The 16,174-nt window shown below is 43.8% G+C and overlaps 1 protein-coding gene across 1 annotated transcript in view; it reads right to left on the bottom strand.

The window, feature by feature from the left end:
• Positions 1–14,174, bottom strand: part of LOC121570264 (ribonuclease 3-like) — a 297,361-nt gene extending 283,187 nt beyond the window's left edge. The window contains 2 exon segments of the mRNA XM_045221557.1: positions 13,146–13,396; positions 13,714–14,174. Coding sequence (XP_045077492.1) covers positions 13,146–13,396; positions 13,714–14,174 — 712 coding nt within the window.
• Between the last annotated feature and the right edge of the window lie 2,000 nt (positions 14,175–16,174).

Here is a 16,174-nt window from a genome sequence, read left to right as displayed (position 1 = left end):
TTAGGTTAATCCTTCCAACTCCTAAATAAGCTATTTATTCATGTTAAAGCTAAATGCGAGTGGGGGTATTTAATCAGCTGTGAAATGGGTGGATGTCGTGGAAAAGTATGGTAAACCCTGGTGTAGTTCATGACATTGCATCCTGCAAATAAATATGAACGGGACACTGCATACCACAGGAGGTTGGTGACAACTTAATTGGGGAGGACGGGCTCACGGTAATGGCAGGAGCGGAATCAGTAAAATGGTATCAAATACATTAAACACGTGGTTTACATATGTTTGATGCCATTCCATTTACTCCGTTCCAGCCATTATTATGAGCCGTCCTCCCCTCAGCAGCCTCCACTGCTGCATACCTGTATCTGGGAAACTGCATGGGCCGTCTCCCTTAGTCTTCTCTGCTTTGGACCATCTTTGAGGAAGGACTGGGACTACAATCAGATAATTAACAAAAAAAAATGATTACCGCTAGGTCTGAAGAAAACTATTTCTGCAGACGTGAAATAAATGTTTAAATCAGAAGGACCTTTCAAAGCACTTTACATACACCTTATCCACCACCAATGTGTAGCACCCACTTGGTGATGTATAGCAACCATATTGCGCCAGAATGTTCACCTTACATCAGCTATCAGGGTGAAGAGGTGAGAAGTGTTATGCACATGGGTGTCGTGTGCTCTGTTTGAATGTACTCCTCAATCTGAGTTTGTCTTAGCATAACCTTCTGCTATCTATGCCTGACCATACTGTGATACCCTGCCATTAGATTTGGCCCTGGAGCTTCTTATTACAACCACCAAATAGACGCCAAATAAACCGTATACACACTAATTTACGACACTTTCAATTGTAAAGCCCCAATCTAGCACACTAAACTCCTCAAGTCAGTCTATTGTACTAATGTCATCATCCTTTGTGTCCCCACATCCCAATTCGATATTACATATTTAAATGAATTTAATTAATTCACATGGCAGAATACAATTGAACTCTGAATTGCATGATACATAAAAATTAAAATAAACATATGTGCAACATACATTTAGGGAACTATTGTTGTGGATGTTGTTTAGAGTTGACATTCATGTAGAGCAGGGGTAGGCAACCCTTGTCCTGTTTTTGATTTAACTGACCTGGAAGACCAGGTGTGTTGAATTTAGGCAATCACTGAACTGATCAATTAGCTCAGTTGGTCCAAGGATATTCCAGCATGCTCGCTTCTGTGTTCACTCCAATTGTGCAGTCATGGTTGATGTGAGATAGGAGTGCCATGCCGGGACGCTGTATTGTAGTACAGGCCTAAAGTTGGTGGTGTAGATGGTCACCAGGCCGGGTCTGTTGACACTGAAACACTCGAGACGGTGCAGCAGAAACATATATAAAGTAATATATATATGCCATTTAGCTGACAGGTTTATCCAAAGCATCTGTGCATACATTCTCCATATGGGTGGCCCCAGTGGTAATCGAACCTATGATCCTGGCGTTGAATGCCCAATGCTCTACCAACTGAGCCACAGAGAACCACGAAGAGCTTCTGGTTCCCCTTTTTCACCAAGGACTCCATCTGCAGTTCCAACTGGACATCCCGGAGCCAGGGTCCCAGCAGTTAAATATCAGATGTTTGCAGAGTGTCCATTTCTATACAGGGGTTCCAAATGGGGTGAGTTGTTTGTGAAGCAAACATGCAGGACTTTGCACTTGTTTGGGTTGAACTGCATGGAGTGCTCATTGACCTAGGACAGGGGTTGCAAACCGTTTGGCTCAAGGGCCACATTGAGTTTTTAAAACCAAGTGAAGGGCCACATACTATATGCGTGACAAAACATGTGAAGCCTTTATTCATTTTCACAGTGACACGCAACTACTAGTGCTCTGTAGGTGTACATATGCTTGCAGAACAATTCTACGCTTGTACCATCTCTACCCTTGTTTTTTTGTGTTTTTCACAACATTTTCACAAAATTGATATAATTTATAACATCACAGACACAGTCAAACACACACACAGATCCTACATCTCTACCCTTGTAAAGTACAATCAAACTTACAGTCACAATATGCAAACTTAAATATATATATTATATGACTGAGACATCAAATCAAATACAATTTTATTTGCCACATGCGTCGAATACAACAGGTGTAGACATTACCGTGAAATGCTTACTTACAGCCATTAACCAACAATGCATTATTTCCTTAATAAAAAAGTAAAATTAAACAACAACAAAAAAGTGTTGAGAAAAAAAGAGCATTAATAAAATAAAATAACAGTAGTGAGGCTATATACAGGGGGGTAACGGTGCAGAGTCAATGTGCGGGGGCACCGGCTAGTTGAGGTCGTTGAGGTAATATGTACATGTGGGTACAGTTAAAGTGACTATGCATAAATAATTAACAGAGTAGCAGCAGCATACAAAGATGGGGTGGGGGTGCAAATAGTCCGGGTAGCCATGATTAGCTGTTCAGGAGTCTTATGGCTTGGGGGTAGAAGCTGTTGAGAAGACTTTTGGACCTAGACTTGGCGCTCCAGTACCGCTTGCCGTGCGGTAGCAGAGAGAACAGTCTATGACTAGGGTGGCTGGAGTCTTTGACAATTTTGAGGGCCTTCCTCTGACACCGCCTGGTATAGAGGTCCTGGATGGCAGGAAGCTTGGCCCCAGTGATGTACTGGGCCGTACGCACTACCCTCTGTAGTGCCTTGCGGTCGGAGGCTGAGCAGTTGCCATACCAGGCGGTGATGCAACCAGTCAAAATGCTCTCGATGGTGCAGCTGTATAACTTTATGAGTATCTGAGGACCCATGCCAAATCTTTTCAGTCTCCTGAGGGGGAATAATCTTTGTCGTGCCATCTTCACGACTGTCTTGGTGTGTTTGGACCATGATAGTTTGTTGGTGATATGGACACCAAGGAACTTGAAGCTCTCAACCTGTTCCATTACTGCCCCGTCGATGAGAATGGGGGCGTGCTTAGTCCTCTTTTTTTTCCTGTAGTCCACAATCATCTCCTTTGTCTTGGTCACGTTGAGGGAGAGGTTGTTATCCTGGCACCACACGGCCAGGTCCCTGACCTCCTCCCTATAGGCTGTCTCATCGTTGTTGGTGATCAGGCCTACCACTGTTGTGTCGTCGGAAAACTTAATGATGGTGTTGGAGTCGTGCCTGGCCATGCAGTCATGGGTGAACAGGGAGTACAGGAGGGGACTGAGCACGCACCCCTGAGGGGCCCCCGTGTTGAGGATCAGCATGGCAGATGTGTTGTTACCTACCCTTACCACCTGGGGGCGGCACGTCAGGAAGTCCAGGATCCAGTTGCAGAGGGAGGTGTTTAGTCCCAGGATCCTTAGCTTAGTGATGAGCTTTGAGGGCACTGGTGTTGAACGCTGAACTGTAGTCAATGAATAGCATTCTCATGTAGGTGTTCCTCTTGTCCAGGTGGGAAAGGGCAGTGTGGAGTGTAATAGAGATTGCATCATCTGTGGATCTGTTGGGGCGGTATGCAAATTGGAGTGGGTCTAGGGTTTCTGGGATAATAGTGTTGATGTGAGCCATAACCAGCCTTTCAAAGCACTTCATGGCTACAGACGTCAGTTCTACGGGTCGGTTGTCATTTAGACAGGTTATCTTAGTGTCCTTGGGCAGGGGGACTATGGTGGTCTGCTTGAAAGATGTTGGTATTACAGACTCAGTCAGGGACATGTTGAAAATGTCGGTGAAGACACTTGCCAGTTCGTCAGCACATGCTCGGAGTACACGTCCTGGTAATCCGTCTGGCCCTGCGTCCTTGTGAATGTTGACCTGCTTAAAAGTCTTACTCACATTGGCTACGGAGAGCGTGATCACATAGTCATCCGGAACAGCTGGTGCTCTCATGCATGCTTCAGTGTTGCTTGCCTCGAAGCGAGCATAGAAGTGGTTTAGCTCGTCTGGTAGGCTTGTGTCACTGGGCAGCTCGCGGCTGTGCTTCCCTTTGTAGTCTGTAGTAGTTTTCAAGCCCTGCCACATCCAACGAGCGTCAGAGCCGCTGTAGTACAATTCAATCTCAGTCCTGTATTGACTCTTTGCCTGTTTGATGTGGCAGGGAGGGCATAGCGGGATTTCTTATAAGCGTCCGGGTTAGAGTCCCACTCCTTGAAAGCGGCAGCTCTACCCTTTAGCTCAGTGCGGATGTTGCCTGTAATCCATGGCTTCTGGTTGGGGTATGTACGTACGGTCACTGTAGGGACTACGTCATCGATGCACTTATTGATGAAGCCAGTGACTGATGTGGCGTACTCCTCAATGCTATCTGAAGAATCCCGGAACATGTTCCAGTCTGTGCTAGCAAAACAGTCCTGTAGCTTAGCATCTGCGTTATCTGACCACTTTTTTTATTAACCGAGTCACTGGTGCTTCCTGCTTTAATTTTTGCTTATAAGCAGGAATCAGGAGGATAGAGTTATGGTCAGATTTGCCAAATGGAGGGTGAGGAAGAGCTCTGTTTGCGTCTCTGTGTGTGGGTAAAGGTGGTGTACAGTTTTTTTCCCCCTCTGGTTGCACATTTAACATGCTGGTAGAAATTAGGTAGAACGGATTTACGTTTCCCTGCATTAAAGTCCCCGGCCACTAGGAGCGCTGCCTCTGGATGAGCGTTTTCCTGTTTAGTTATGGCCTTATACAGCTCATTGAGTGCAATCTTAATGCCAGCATTGGTTTGTGGTGGTAAATAGACAGCTATGAAAAATATAGAGGAAAACTCTCTTGGTAAATAGTGTGGTCTACAGCTTATCATAAGGTACTCTACCTCAGGCGAGCAAAACCTAGAGACTTCCTTATTATTTGGGCCTTGTCGGGTGTCTGTAGGATATCCTTCGCGGCTGCCTCGTTGAAGAAAAAATCTTCGTCCAATACGAGGTGAGTAATCGCTGTCCTGATATCCAGAAGCTCTTTTTGGTTATAAGAGACGATGGCAGAAACATTATGTACAGAATTAATGACAAATAACGCGAAAAAACACACATCATTGTACAATTGGTTAGAGGGCTGTAAATCGGCAGCCATCTTCTCCGGCGCCATCATATCATAATGCAAAATGTAACAGCAGATGTGTAAAAAAAACTATTCAAAAATATGACTGATTAATTATTACCTGTATCCAAGCGCTTTACTGGATAATTCTCACTGCATAACCATCACCATGAAAAAGCATAATCCTAGCCTACCCCAGTCACTGTTATTCAAGTCTTAATAAGAACAATGGGTCAGGTCACCTCTCTTGGCAAGGGCATCAAAGTCTGGTGTCATCTTTGATGTAGAGATTCTCAGAAAAGCTGAAAAGTGGTAATTTGTTAAATTTGACCTGTGATGGGATTTGTTCATACACATATGTGGACCCAAATAAAACAAGCATCCTTTGGGCGTGCTTTTTATTGTTTGGAAACTTTGTTTCATTCAGTGAGCCATAGAACTGGTCTATTGTTGCTGTTTTGTACTTCTTCTTCAAAGCACTGTCACATTGGATGTCGATTAGCTCCAATTGTGTGTATGATGGTGCTTTCTCACTGTTGAAAGACAGGGGGCATGATACAAGCTCCAGCTCAGTCTCAATCTTGGTGAAGTCTGAGAAGCGGTGGGACAACTCAGCATGCAGGTCGATCAAAGTGCTACTGTATGTCTCAGTGCGGCACTGCAATGTGGGCGCGTTCAGTGCGGCCAGTGTCGGAAAAGGAGCAAGAGACTGGCTGCTCATTTGTCTGGAGGACCACATACGTTTGGCCTTGAATGCTTTCACGTTGGAATAAAAACACTATTTCCCTACAGTTTCACATTTAGATTGTTCATATGCCCCAATATGTCCACACAGAAAGCAAAGTCACCCAGCCAGTCTGTTTCTTTCAACTCGGAGAAGTCGTCAGCTTTACCAACCGTATCAAGGAACATACCTATCTCCCCTCTCAGTTCCCACACATGGCAAAATACTTTTCCCAGGCTTAGCCAGCGCACATTTGAATGGTATAACAAGTCCTGGTGCTCTGCCTCTGTGTCATTGAGCAGCTGAATGAACTGATGATGGTTAAATCAAATCAAATCAAATTGAATGAACTGATGTCCCCATCAGGAAGCCCCCTTGCCTGTATAAAGTTGACACGTTTTACAACCACTTTGACAACATTATCCAGCTTTAACACACTTTTACACAGGGCTTCCTGATTAATAATACAGTGAATAAATATCAATTCCTCCTAGTTAGGGCTTCCTTCTTTTACTTTGTCTTGTAATCTTTTTAGTAGGCCAATGTTTTTACCGGTTAGATTTGGTGATCCATCTGTTGTGACGTTTGTCCGTTTGCTCCACGGTAGATTCATTTTTTCCAAGCAGGCAGACACCCTGTCATATAAGTCAGAGCCCCTGGTTGGGGCAAAGTCATCAAGCAATGAAGTGGCTATGATGACTGAGCACATTTTGAATCTGACTGTAGGCCCAAATACAGAGTACGCTGCCAGGCTACAGCGCCATCTATTGGAGGTAGTTTGTATATCATGGAATACGCAATTTTAGGGCAAAAATCGTAACTCAAATATAATCATATTTAATACATTTAAAAAATGTCTCACGGGCCGGATTGAAGTGTCCGGCGGGACATGTTGAAGGCTGAAGAGCTGCCCCACCCGTATCCATTCTGCAATGTCATCAATGTACAGTGGGGAAAAAAAGTATTTAGTCAGCCACCAATTGTGCAAGTTCTCCCACTTAAAAAGATGAGAGAGGCCTGTAATTTTCATCATAGGTACACGTCAACTATGACAGACAAATTGAGAAAAAAAATCCAGAAAATCACATTGTAGGATTTTTAATGAATTTATTTGCAAATTATGGTGGAAAATAAGTATTTGGTCACCTACAAACAAGCAAGATTTCTGGCTCTCACAGACCTGTAACTTCTTCTTTAAGAGGCTCCTCTGTCCTCCACTTGTTACCTGTATTAATGGCACCTGTTTGAACTTGTTATCAGTATAAAAGACACCTGTTCACAATCTCAAACAGTCACACTCCAGACTCCACTATGGCGAAGACCAAAGAGCTGTCAAAGGACACCAGAAACAAAATTGTAGACCTGCACCAGGCTGGGAAGACTGAATCTGCAATAGGTAAGCAGCTTGGTTTGAAGAAATCAACTGTGGGAGCAATTATTAGGAAATGGAAGACATACAAGACCACTGATAATCTCCCTCGATCTGGGGCTCCACGCAAGATCTCACCCCGTGGGGTCAAAATGATCACAAGAACGGTGAGCAAAAATCCCAGAACCACACGGGGGGGACCTAGTGAATGACCTGCAGAGAGCTGGGACCAAAGTAACAAAGCATACCATCAGTAACACACTACGCCGCCAGGGCCTCAAATCCTGCAGTGCAAGACGTGTCCCCCTGCTTAAGCCAGTACATGTCCAGGCCCGTCTGAAGTTTGCTAGAGTGCATTTGGATGATCCAGAAGAGGATTGGGAGAATGTCATATGAAACCAAAATACAACTTTTTGGTAAAAACTCAACTCGTCGTGTTTGGAGGACAAAAATGCTGAGTTGCATCCAAAGAACACCATACCTACTGTGAAGCATGGGGGTGGAAACATCATGCTTTGGGGCTGTTTTTCTGCAAAGGGACCAGGACGACTGATCCGTGTAAAGGAAAGAATGAATGGGGCCATGTATCGTGAGATTTTGAGTGAAAACCTCCTTCCGTCAGCAAGGGCATTGAAGATGAAACGTGGCTGGTTCTTTCAGCATGACAATGATCCCAAACACACCGCCCGGGCAACGAAGGAGTGGCTTCGACGCAAGCATTTCAAGGTCCTGGAGTGGCCTAGCCAGTCTCCAGATCTCAACCCCATAGAAAATCTTTGGAGGGGAGTTGAAAGTCTGTGTTGCCCAGCGACAGCCCCAAAACAGCACTGCTCTAGAGGAGATCTGCATGGAGGAATGGGCCAAAATACCAGCAACAGTGTGTGACAACCTTGTGAAGACTTACAGAAAACATTTGACCTGTGTCATTGCCAACAAAGGGTATATAACAAACTATTGAGAAACTTTTGTTATTGACCAAATACTTATTTTCCACCATAATTTGCAAATAAATTCATAAAAAATCCTACAATGTGATTTTCTGGAATTTTTTTCCTCATTTTGTCTGTCCTAGTTGACTTGTACCTATGATGAAAATTACAGGGCTCTCTCATCTTTTTAAGTGGGAGAACTTGCACAATTGGTGGCTGACTAAATACTTTTTTTCCCCACTGTATATCCACCTGTGATTGAACTTCTGAAGTGTGCTGTCGATGAGGGCCAGGAAGAAGGTTCAAGAAGGGTCTAAAGCAGGGGTGTCAAACTCATTTTAGCTCAGGGGCCACATGGAGGAAAATCTATTCCCAAGTGGGCCGGACCGGTAAAATCATGGTATATATAACTTAAAAACAACAATTTCAGATTGTTTTCTTTGTTTTAATACTATCAACATAAAACATAAAGCTGGAGCCTGAGGACAGTGTGTCCAAAATAGTACAAGCACAACATCACTATTAATCATAAAACACCTGAAGTTTATTTGAAAATTCTAAAGAAAAAGAACACACAAACACACAATGCCTCAGTGATTCACATAACTGTTTCACAGATCACAGAACTATATCCGGGTGTCTTTTCTCAGGCAGAAATGTAGATACAAATAATGAAATCCTGTTCCCCAAACAAGTGCAAGAACCACAGAGTCAAGAATAGGTTAAATATACAAATAAAATAAAATCAATTAAAAACAATAGCACATCAACATAAAAACATAAAAACATAAAGCTGGAGCCTGAGGACAGTGTGTCCAAAAGCACAACATCACTATTAATCATAAAACACCTCAAGTTATTTGAAATTCTGAGGACAAACAACACACAAACACACAATGCCTCAGTGATTCACAGAAGTATATCACAGATCACAGAACTATATCAGGGTGTCTCATGCAGCACTTTAAGTGGGGTTGCATAGTTTATTTGACTCCTGATACCTGGCATCTTTTAGCTTTCACCAGCACATCAATATCAGGCGTCACATCCTGAGTGGCAGCCAACTTCAGGATGTGATTCAAGTGCTTGTGCGTGAGCCTTGAGCGCAGCTTTGTTTTATTCATGACGTTATCCATCTTTAATGACTTGCAACACAAAGCCTCCTGGTGCAAAATACAGTGAAAAGTCCAAAAATCACGTCCTCCATTTGCAGATTGCGCTTTCTCTCTGAACTTTGTCACAACGCCTGCTTTTTTCCCGATAATTGAGGGCGCACCATCTGTAGCCAGGCTGACAGCGTGGGACCAGTCCACTCCGACCCTGTCCAGTGCGCCGACGAGTGCAGTGAAAATATCAGCTGCTGTCGTTGTATCTGTCATCGGCACCAACTCCACGAACTCCTCGGTGACGGTCAATGTGTCATCAACTCCGCGGATGAAAATGGCCAGTTGTGCAACATCTGTAATGTCCGTGCTTTCATCAATTGCAACCGAAAACGCAATAAATGACTTTACTTTTTGCTTCAACTGGCTGTCCAAATCCACTGAAAGATCGGAAATCCTGTCTGCAACTGTGTTTCTTGTCAGGCTGATATTTGCAAAAGCCTGGTGCTTTTCAGGGCACACAATCTCTGCTGCCTTCATCATGCAGGTTTTTACAAATTCACCCTCACTAAATGGTTTTGAAGCCACTGCGATTTCATTAGCAATGAGGTAGCTAGCTTTCACTGCAGCGTCACTGATGTCTCGGCTGTGAGTAAACACAGACTGCTGTTTCTTCAGACCCACCAACAGTTCATTCACCTTCTCTCTTCTCCGCTGTCCTTGAAAGTTGTCATATTTGTCGGCATGAAGACTCACATAGTCGCGACGAAGGTTATATTCTTTCAGCACTGCAACATGCTGTGAACACACCAAACATACAGCTTTCCATTCAATTCCGTGAATAAATAGAAGGATGACAATTTTTCTTGGAACACTCTGCACTCTGCGTCCACTTTTCTCTTTTTTGACAGAGACATATTGGGGCAATGAGGGTGCCAAAGCACATAATGTTAAAAGTAGAAGCCGTAATAAATATCGCGGGCAAAACAAAGTAGCTCATCCGGACTGGCTGCACTTGCTTGACCTATTTGCTCTGCCCCGGTATAAACAGTTTGCTTGCTTAACACAATTGCTATTGCGCCATCCAGTGGACACAATTGGAACAGCAGTTTATTTTATTGAAAAATTATAGCTCATTTTTATACTTTACAAAATCATCTCGCGGGCCGGATTAAACCCATTTGCGGGCCTGATCCGGCCCGCGGGCCGGACGTTTGACACCCCTGGTCTAAAGCCTTGTTCACACTGCAATGCTCAAATTATTAATATTTTTTTGATCCGTTTTTTAATACTGACAGTTTAAACAGCAAGTTACAAGTGACCAAATCGGTTGCAGTTTGCTGACATGGCTATGCTAGTTGTCATAGTTACGACGAGTGTGTGCACAGTTGTGTAGACTGATTGGTGGTGGTGCTCGTGCTTCCTATCACTCAGAAGTTATGGAGCAAGCTAAGGTGACAACAATGCCTGCCATAGACGTTTCCCAGTTGCTTTGAATGTTCAAAACCATAGTGTAAGAACACTTTTAAAGCTTTAAATGATAAGATGATCCAACTTTCAAAACAAGTCCTTTTTGGCTAGCCAAGGCAGTCAACTAGCTAGCTAAAGTTGAAGTCGGAAGTTTACATACAATTAGGTTGGAGTCATTAAAACTTGTTTTTCAACCACTCCACAAACTTCTTGTTAACAAACTATAGTTTTGGCAAGTCGGTTAGGACATCTACTTTGTGCATGACACAAGTAATCTTTCCAACAATTGTTTACAGACAGATTATTTCACTTATAATTCACTGTATCACAATTCCAGTGGGTCAGAAGTTTACATACATTAAGTTCACTGTGCCTTTAAACAGCTTGAAAAATTCCAGAAAACGATGTCACGGATTTAGAAGTTTCTGATAGGCTAATTGACATCAATTGAGTCAATTGGAGGTGTACCTGTGGATGTATTTCAAGGCCTACCTTCAAACTCAGTGCCTCTTTGCTTTACATCATGGGAAAATGAAAAGAAATCAGCCAAGACCTCAGAAAAATAATTGTAGACCTCCACAACTCTGATACATCCTTGGGAGCAATTTCCAAACGCCTGAAGGTACTATGTTAATCTGTACAAACAATAGTAGGCAAGTATAAACACCATGGGATCACGCAGCCGTCATACCGCTCAGGAAGGAGACGCGTTCTGTCTCCTAGAGATGAACGTACTTTGGTGCAAAAAGTGCTAATCAATCCCGGAACAACAGCCAAGGATCCTGTGAAGATGCTGGAGGAAACAGGTACAAAATGATCTATATCCACAGTAAAACGAGTCCTATATCGACATAACCTGAAAGGCCCGCTCAGCAAGGAAGAAGCCACTGCTCCAAAACCGCCATAACAAAGCCAGACTACGGTTTGCAACTGCAAAAGGGGACAAAGATTGTACTTTTTGGAGAAATGTCCTCTGGTCTGATGAAACAACAAAAATAGAACTGTTTGGCCATAATGACCATTGTTATGTTTGTAGGAAAAAGGGGGTTGCTTGCAAGCTGAAGAACACCATCCCAACCGCGAAACACGGGGGTGGCAGCATCATGCTGTGGGATGCTTTGCTGCAGGAGGGACTGGTGCACTTCACAAAATAGATGGCATCATGAGGAAGGAAAATTATGTGGATATATTGAAGCAACATCTCAAGACATCGATCAGGAAGTTAAAGCTTGGTCGCAAATGGGTCTTCCAAATGGACAATGACCCCAAGCATACTTCCAAAGTTGTGGCAAAATGGCTTAAGGACAACAAATTCAAGGTATTGGAGTGGCCATCACAAAGCCCTGACCTCAATCCTATAGAACATTTGTGGGCAGAACTGAAAAAGCATGTGCGAGCAAGGAGGCCTACAAACCTGACTCAGTTACACCAGCTCTGTCAGGAGGAATGGGCCAAAATTCACCCAACTTATTGTGGGAAGCTTGTGGAAGGCTACCCGAAACGTTTGACCCAAGTTAAACAATTTAAAGGCAACGCTACCAAATACTAATTGAGTGTATGTAAACTTCTGACCCACTGGGAATGTGATGAAAGAAATTAAAGCTGAAATAAATCATTCTCTCTGCTATTATTCTGACATTTCAAATTCTTAAAATAAGATGGTGATCCTAACTGACCTAAAACAGGGATTTTTTACTAGGATTAAATGTCAGGAATTGTGAAAAACTGAGTTTACATGTATTTGGCTGAGGTGTATGTAAACTTCCGACTTCAACTGAAGTTGCTATTTAGCTTTCTAGCACATTCACTAATTTTTTTGTAAACAATTAACAAGCTAATTAGCTACCACATGCCACATTTCTTGTCAAACTGTCAACAGAGTAGCTAGCAAGCAACAATATATGCTAAATAACAGTCTAAAAACCACTTGAGGGCAAATCAATCAGATTTGACCGTTCAGGACAAGTCACATGGCCAGAAATCTGATTTGTATCTCTCTTAAAACCACCTGCGAAGGTGGTTTGAAATGTGGCTTGAAATATCAGATTCCATGTGCTTTTTGGATATTCAGACTGCAGGAAAAAGAACAGATTCTAATTGGATATGCATTCCAAATATCTCTAATGGTTGCCCAAGCGTGAGTTTTTTTATGCGCGTGATGTCAGAATCCACTCACTGTTCCAACATGTGATTGTTACGCAACAGGACAGTTCAAACCAAGACACACTGCCTGCTAATTATCTAGAGGTTATGTTTCAACTTGTCAATTTCCATTAATTCTCTAACAATTTGAATTGAGGTGTGTTCCGCCTTCTCATTAATTCACATAGAAGAAGCCCATTTCACTATTGCGGACAATTTATGTTTGAGGCTTTACTGAGCCGGACAAAATTCTCTCTTCGATAAGAGCCCAAGCACTTCCCCAGTGTTTCCCCAGGTCTAGTATGCAGACATTTACCTTACACTCAGTTTTGACAGGGAAAGAGGTGGTGAGAGTCTCATGCCAGTTCTGTGACAACAACAAGTTCACTCTTACCCCTGTTGACGAGGGCGCCAGTGGTTGCACGATAGTCGTCCACCACCTTTGTTGCTGTGGCGATGGAGTGACTATTTATGCCGACGATGGTGATGTCGTCCATGTACGCCACCACTTTGAGCCTCTCTCCCTGGGCCCCTGGCATCTGGTAGACAGGGATTTCTGGTGTTGACCTGATCTTCTGGAGGAAAAGTTCTAGGTATATGACGTACGGCAGAGGGGCTAAGGGGCAACCTTGGCCTATGCCGAATCTGATGGGGAATGGGTCTGTGAGGGGGTTGTTTACCAGAACTCTGCTTGTGATATTCTGGTAGCAGAGATCGGTCCAGTGGATGAGGTGTTGGGGGAAGTTCATCTTGGTTAGAACCCTCTACAGGAAGCCATGGCTAACCCTGTCAAATGCCTTTTCCCAGTGTAGGCTGTTGTTATTGATGGACCTGCAGGTCTGGTCTGGAGCTATTACTGAGGGCCTTGGTCATGATTTTGTAGCTGATGGAGAGGAGGTTGATGAGGAGACAGAAACCGTACTCTGTCGCATGGACCCACCCAGCCTGTTTTCTGTCTATACTGCTCTGAAGACCATCGCCATGTCGTCCTTAAGGTGATCCCAGAAGGTCTGATAGAACTCTTCTCGGATCCCGTCCGGTCATTGTGCTTTGTGTTCAGGTAGTGCAGGGCCCGGTTGAGCTCCTCAGCACATAAGTTGGGTTGTCGCTCTTCCACCCTCGGTGACTCTGAAAGACCATCTAGAAAGGTGGCCATGAGAGCCTCGTCGGTAGGCTTGATGGCATACAGCCTACCGTAGAACTCTCTGGCCACCCGCAGGATGTCATCACTGTTGGTCACAGAGTCCCTTTGGTTGTTGTACAGGGACAGGATGGGTTTTTGCCGTGCCCTGCAAAAGAAGAAGCGGGTGCATTTCTCCTCCTCCTCCAGACCCTGGAGTTTTGACTTGTGCTGGATCTTCTTCTGTTCTTCCTGATAGAGGGTGGAAAGTTGTTCTTTGGTTTTGGCCAGCTCTCGGGCCATGTCCCACCCCTCTAGCTGGAGGAGGCTAAGACGTTGGAGGGCCTTGTTGTGGCATTCAAAACTGACCCTGATTTCCCAAGCTTTCCTCAGCTCTATTCATCCGAAGTAGCCCTTGGTCCTGGCCTTGACCATTTCCCACTATTCTATCGGGGAGTCAAATAGCTCTTTCAAGGTTCTCCACTCCAGGTAGCATCTGGAGAAGGAGTGCTTGACTACTGTATTTATCCTCCAGAACCCCCTACCTGATCTCTTGTTAGTCTGTTGTTTGTCTGGTCTTTTCTGTTTGGTAACTTTTGTCCAGTTTGGGTCGTCATTGTCTGAGAACAGGGGTTGTGAGGTTTTTCCGATTGTATGGGCTCTCTAAAAACTGGCTCCCACTCATTTTAGAGAATTTGGTAGTACGTCCAATCGACCTCACAACCGCAGACCAAGTGTAACCACGCCAGCCCAGGACCTCCACATCCAACTTCTTTACCGGTGGGACATTCTGAGACAAGCCACCCGGACAGCTGATGAAACCGAGGAGTATTTCTGTCTGTAATAAAGTCCTTTTGTGGGGAAAAACGATTTCTAATTGGCTGGGCCTGGCTCTCCAGTGGGTGGGCTTGGCTCCCATGTGGGTGGGCCTATGCCCAGTCATGTGAAATCCATAGATTAGGGCCTAATTGATTTTGTTATATGAACTGTAACTATGTAAAAACTTTGAAATTGTTGCATGTTGCGTTTATATTTTTTTATATACTTACCATTCTTTATGGTGAGCACACTTGGGACCCAGACCCACCTGCCCTCAACCTCTTGGTTGGCAGCAACCTGACCTTCCTGACACACCATCAAGTCAGTGAGCGTGACAGAAATCAGCCACAATAAGATACTGTGAATTTTACAATAACTACTTACAGCAAGCAGACAGTACGTTACTGAAAATTAAACATTAACTCCCGATGACCAACTCCCATTAATTTACTGGAAAATGCAAATGTACCTCTTAACAGTGCAGCTTTTGATTGTCACAAGCTCTTCCAAAGATTGTAGAACTGGGAGTACACAAATTAGGTGCTCTTCTTCTTTGTGTGTCTTTCCCGCAGACTAGACACTATGTTGTGTATTTCTGCCTTTCACAGTTTGTTTGTTTGTTTACAAAAAAAAGGAAATGGGGAAAAAAAGGAAATTGCACCGCCATCTAACCCTATATACATATATTCCACTATCCCCAACACACCCCACCACCGCTTCGCACTACTTTGGACCGAACAGATCCTATACCAGGCCGTCGGCCTGGAAGGCTGGAACCCCTTCTCTCAAAACCCACTCTAGTTCTTCTGCACTAAAATGTCTGATACCCAAAAACTACTCTGCTGCTGCTACTACCAATCAATCTTGTGGGATTTCCTTATCATATGTGCAGTACAATTAATGACCATAGCAATAAATGGCAAGAAGCCAACCTTACTAACACACAAACTATTCAGGTCACTCTGTACTGGCCTACTACTCACAGGGATACTCTAAGACTCCCTCACCTTTTGCCCATCATCCTCTACTTTCCTCACTGCCAAATCATATGACACTTTCTGCACTGCTCTCATCCTGGAAATGTCAATCTGTCTCACTCACACAGGACATTTCTGATCTCCAGCAGCATGGCCACTCCCACAATTGTAACACTCCACTTCTTCCAACATAACTACACACTCTTTTGTCTCATGCACTCCCTCAACATTCATCAACATAACGATATTTTTTTTTTAATGGTACAACACTTCCACTAAAGGTTGGCACAAAAACAACATATTTTAAGCCATGCCCCCAAATATGATGATGAGCACCCACCAGCACATGCCCCCACCAACATTTCAAAGTGCAGTGAAGGTAAGGTAAATAACAGCAAGTCATATTACAACAATAACACCTGTATTTTTACTGCAACTCAGTAGCTGGTAATGTACTGTCAAAATACAGGTAATTTTTAACTGTGTGTGCCATAAGCACATGTAGAA

Source organism: Coregonus clupeaformis, chromosome 7 (assembly GCF_020615455.1).
Source record: "Coregonus clupeaformis isolate EN_2021a chromosome 7, ASM2061545v1, whole genome shotgun sequence".
Taxonomy (NCBI): domain Eukaryota; kingdom Metazoa; phylum Chordata; class Actinopteri; order Salmoniformes; family Salmonidae; genus Coregonus; species Coregonus clupeaformis.
This window is presented reverse-complemented; position numbering and strand designations above follow the sequence as displayed.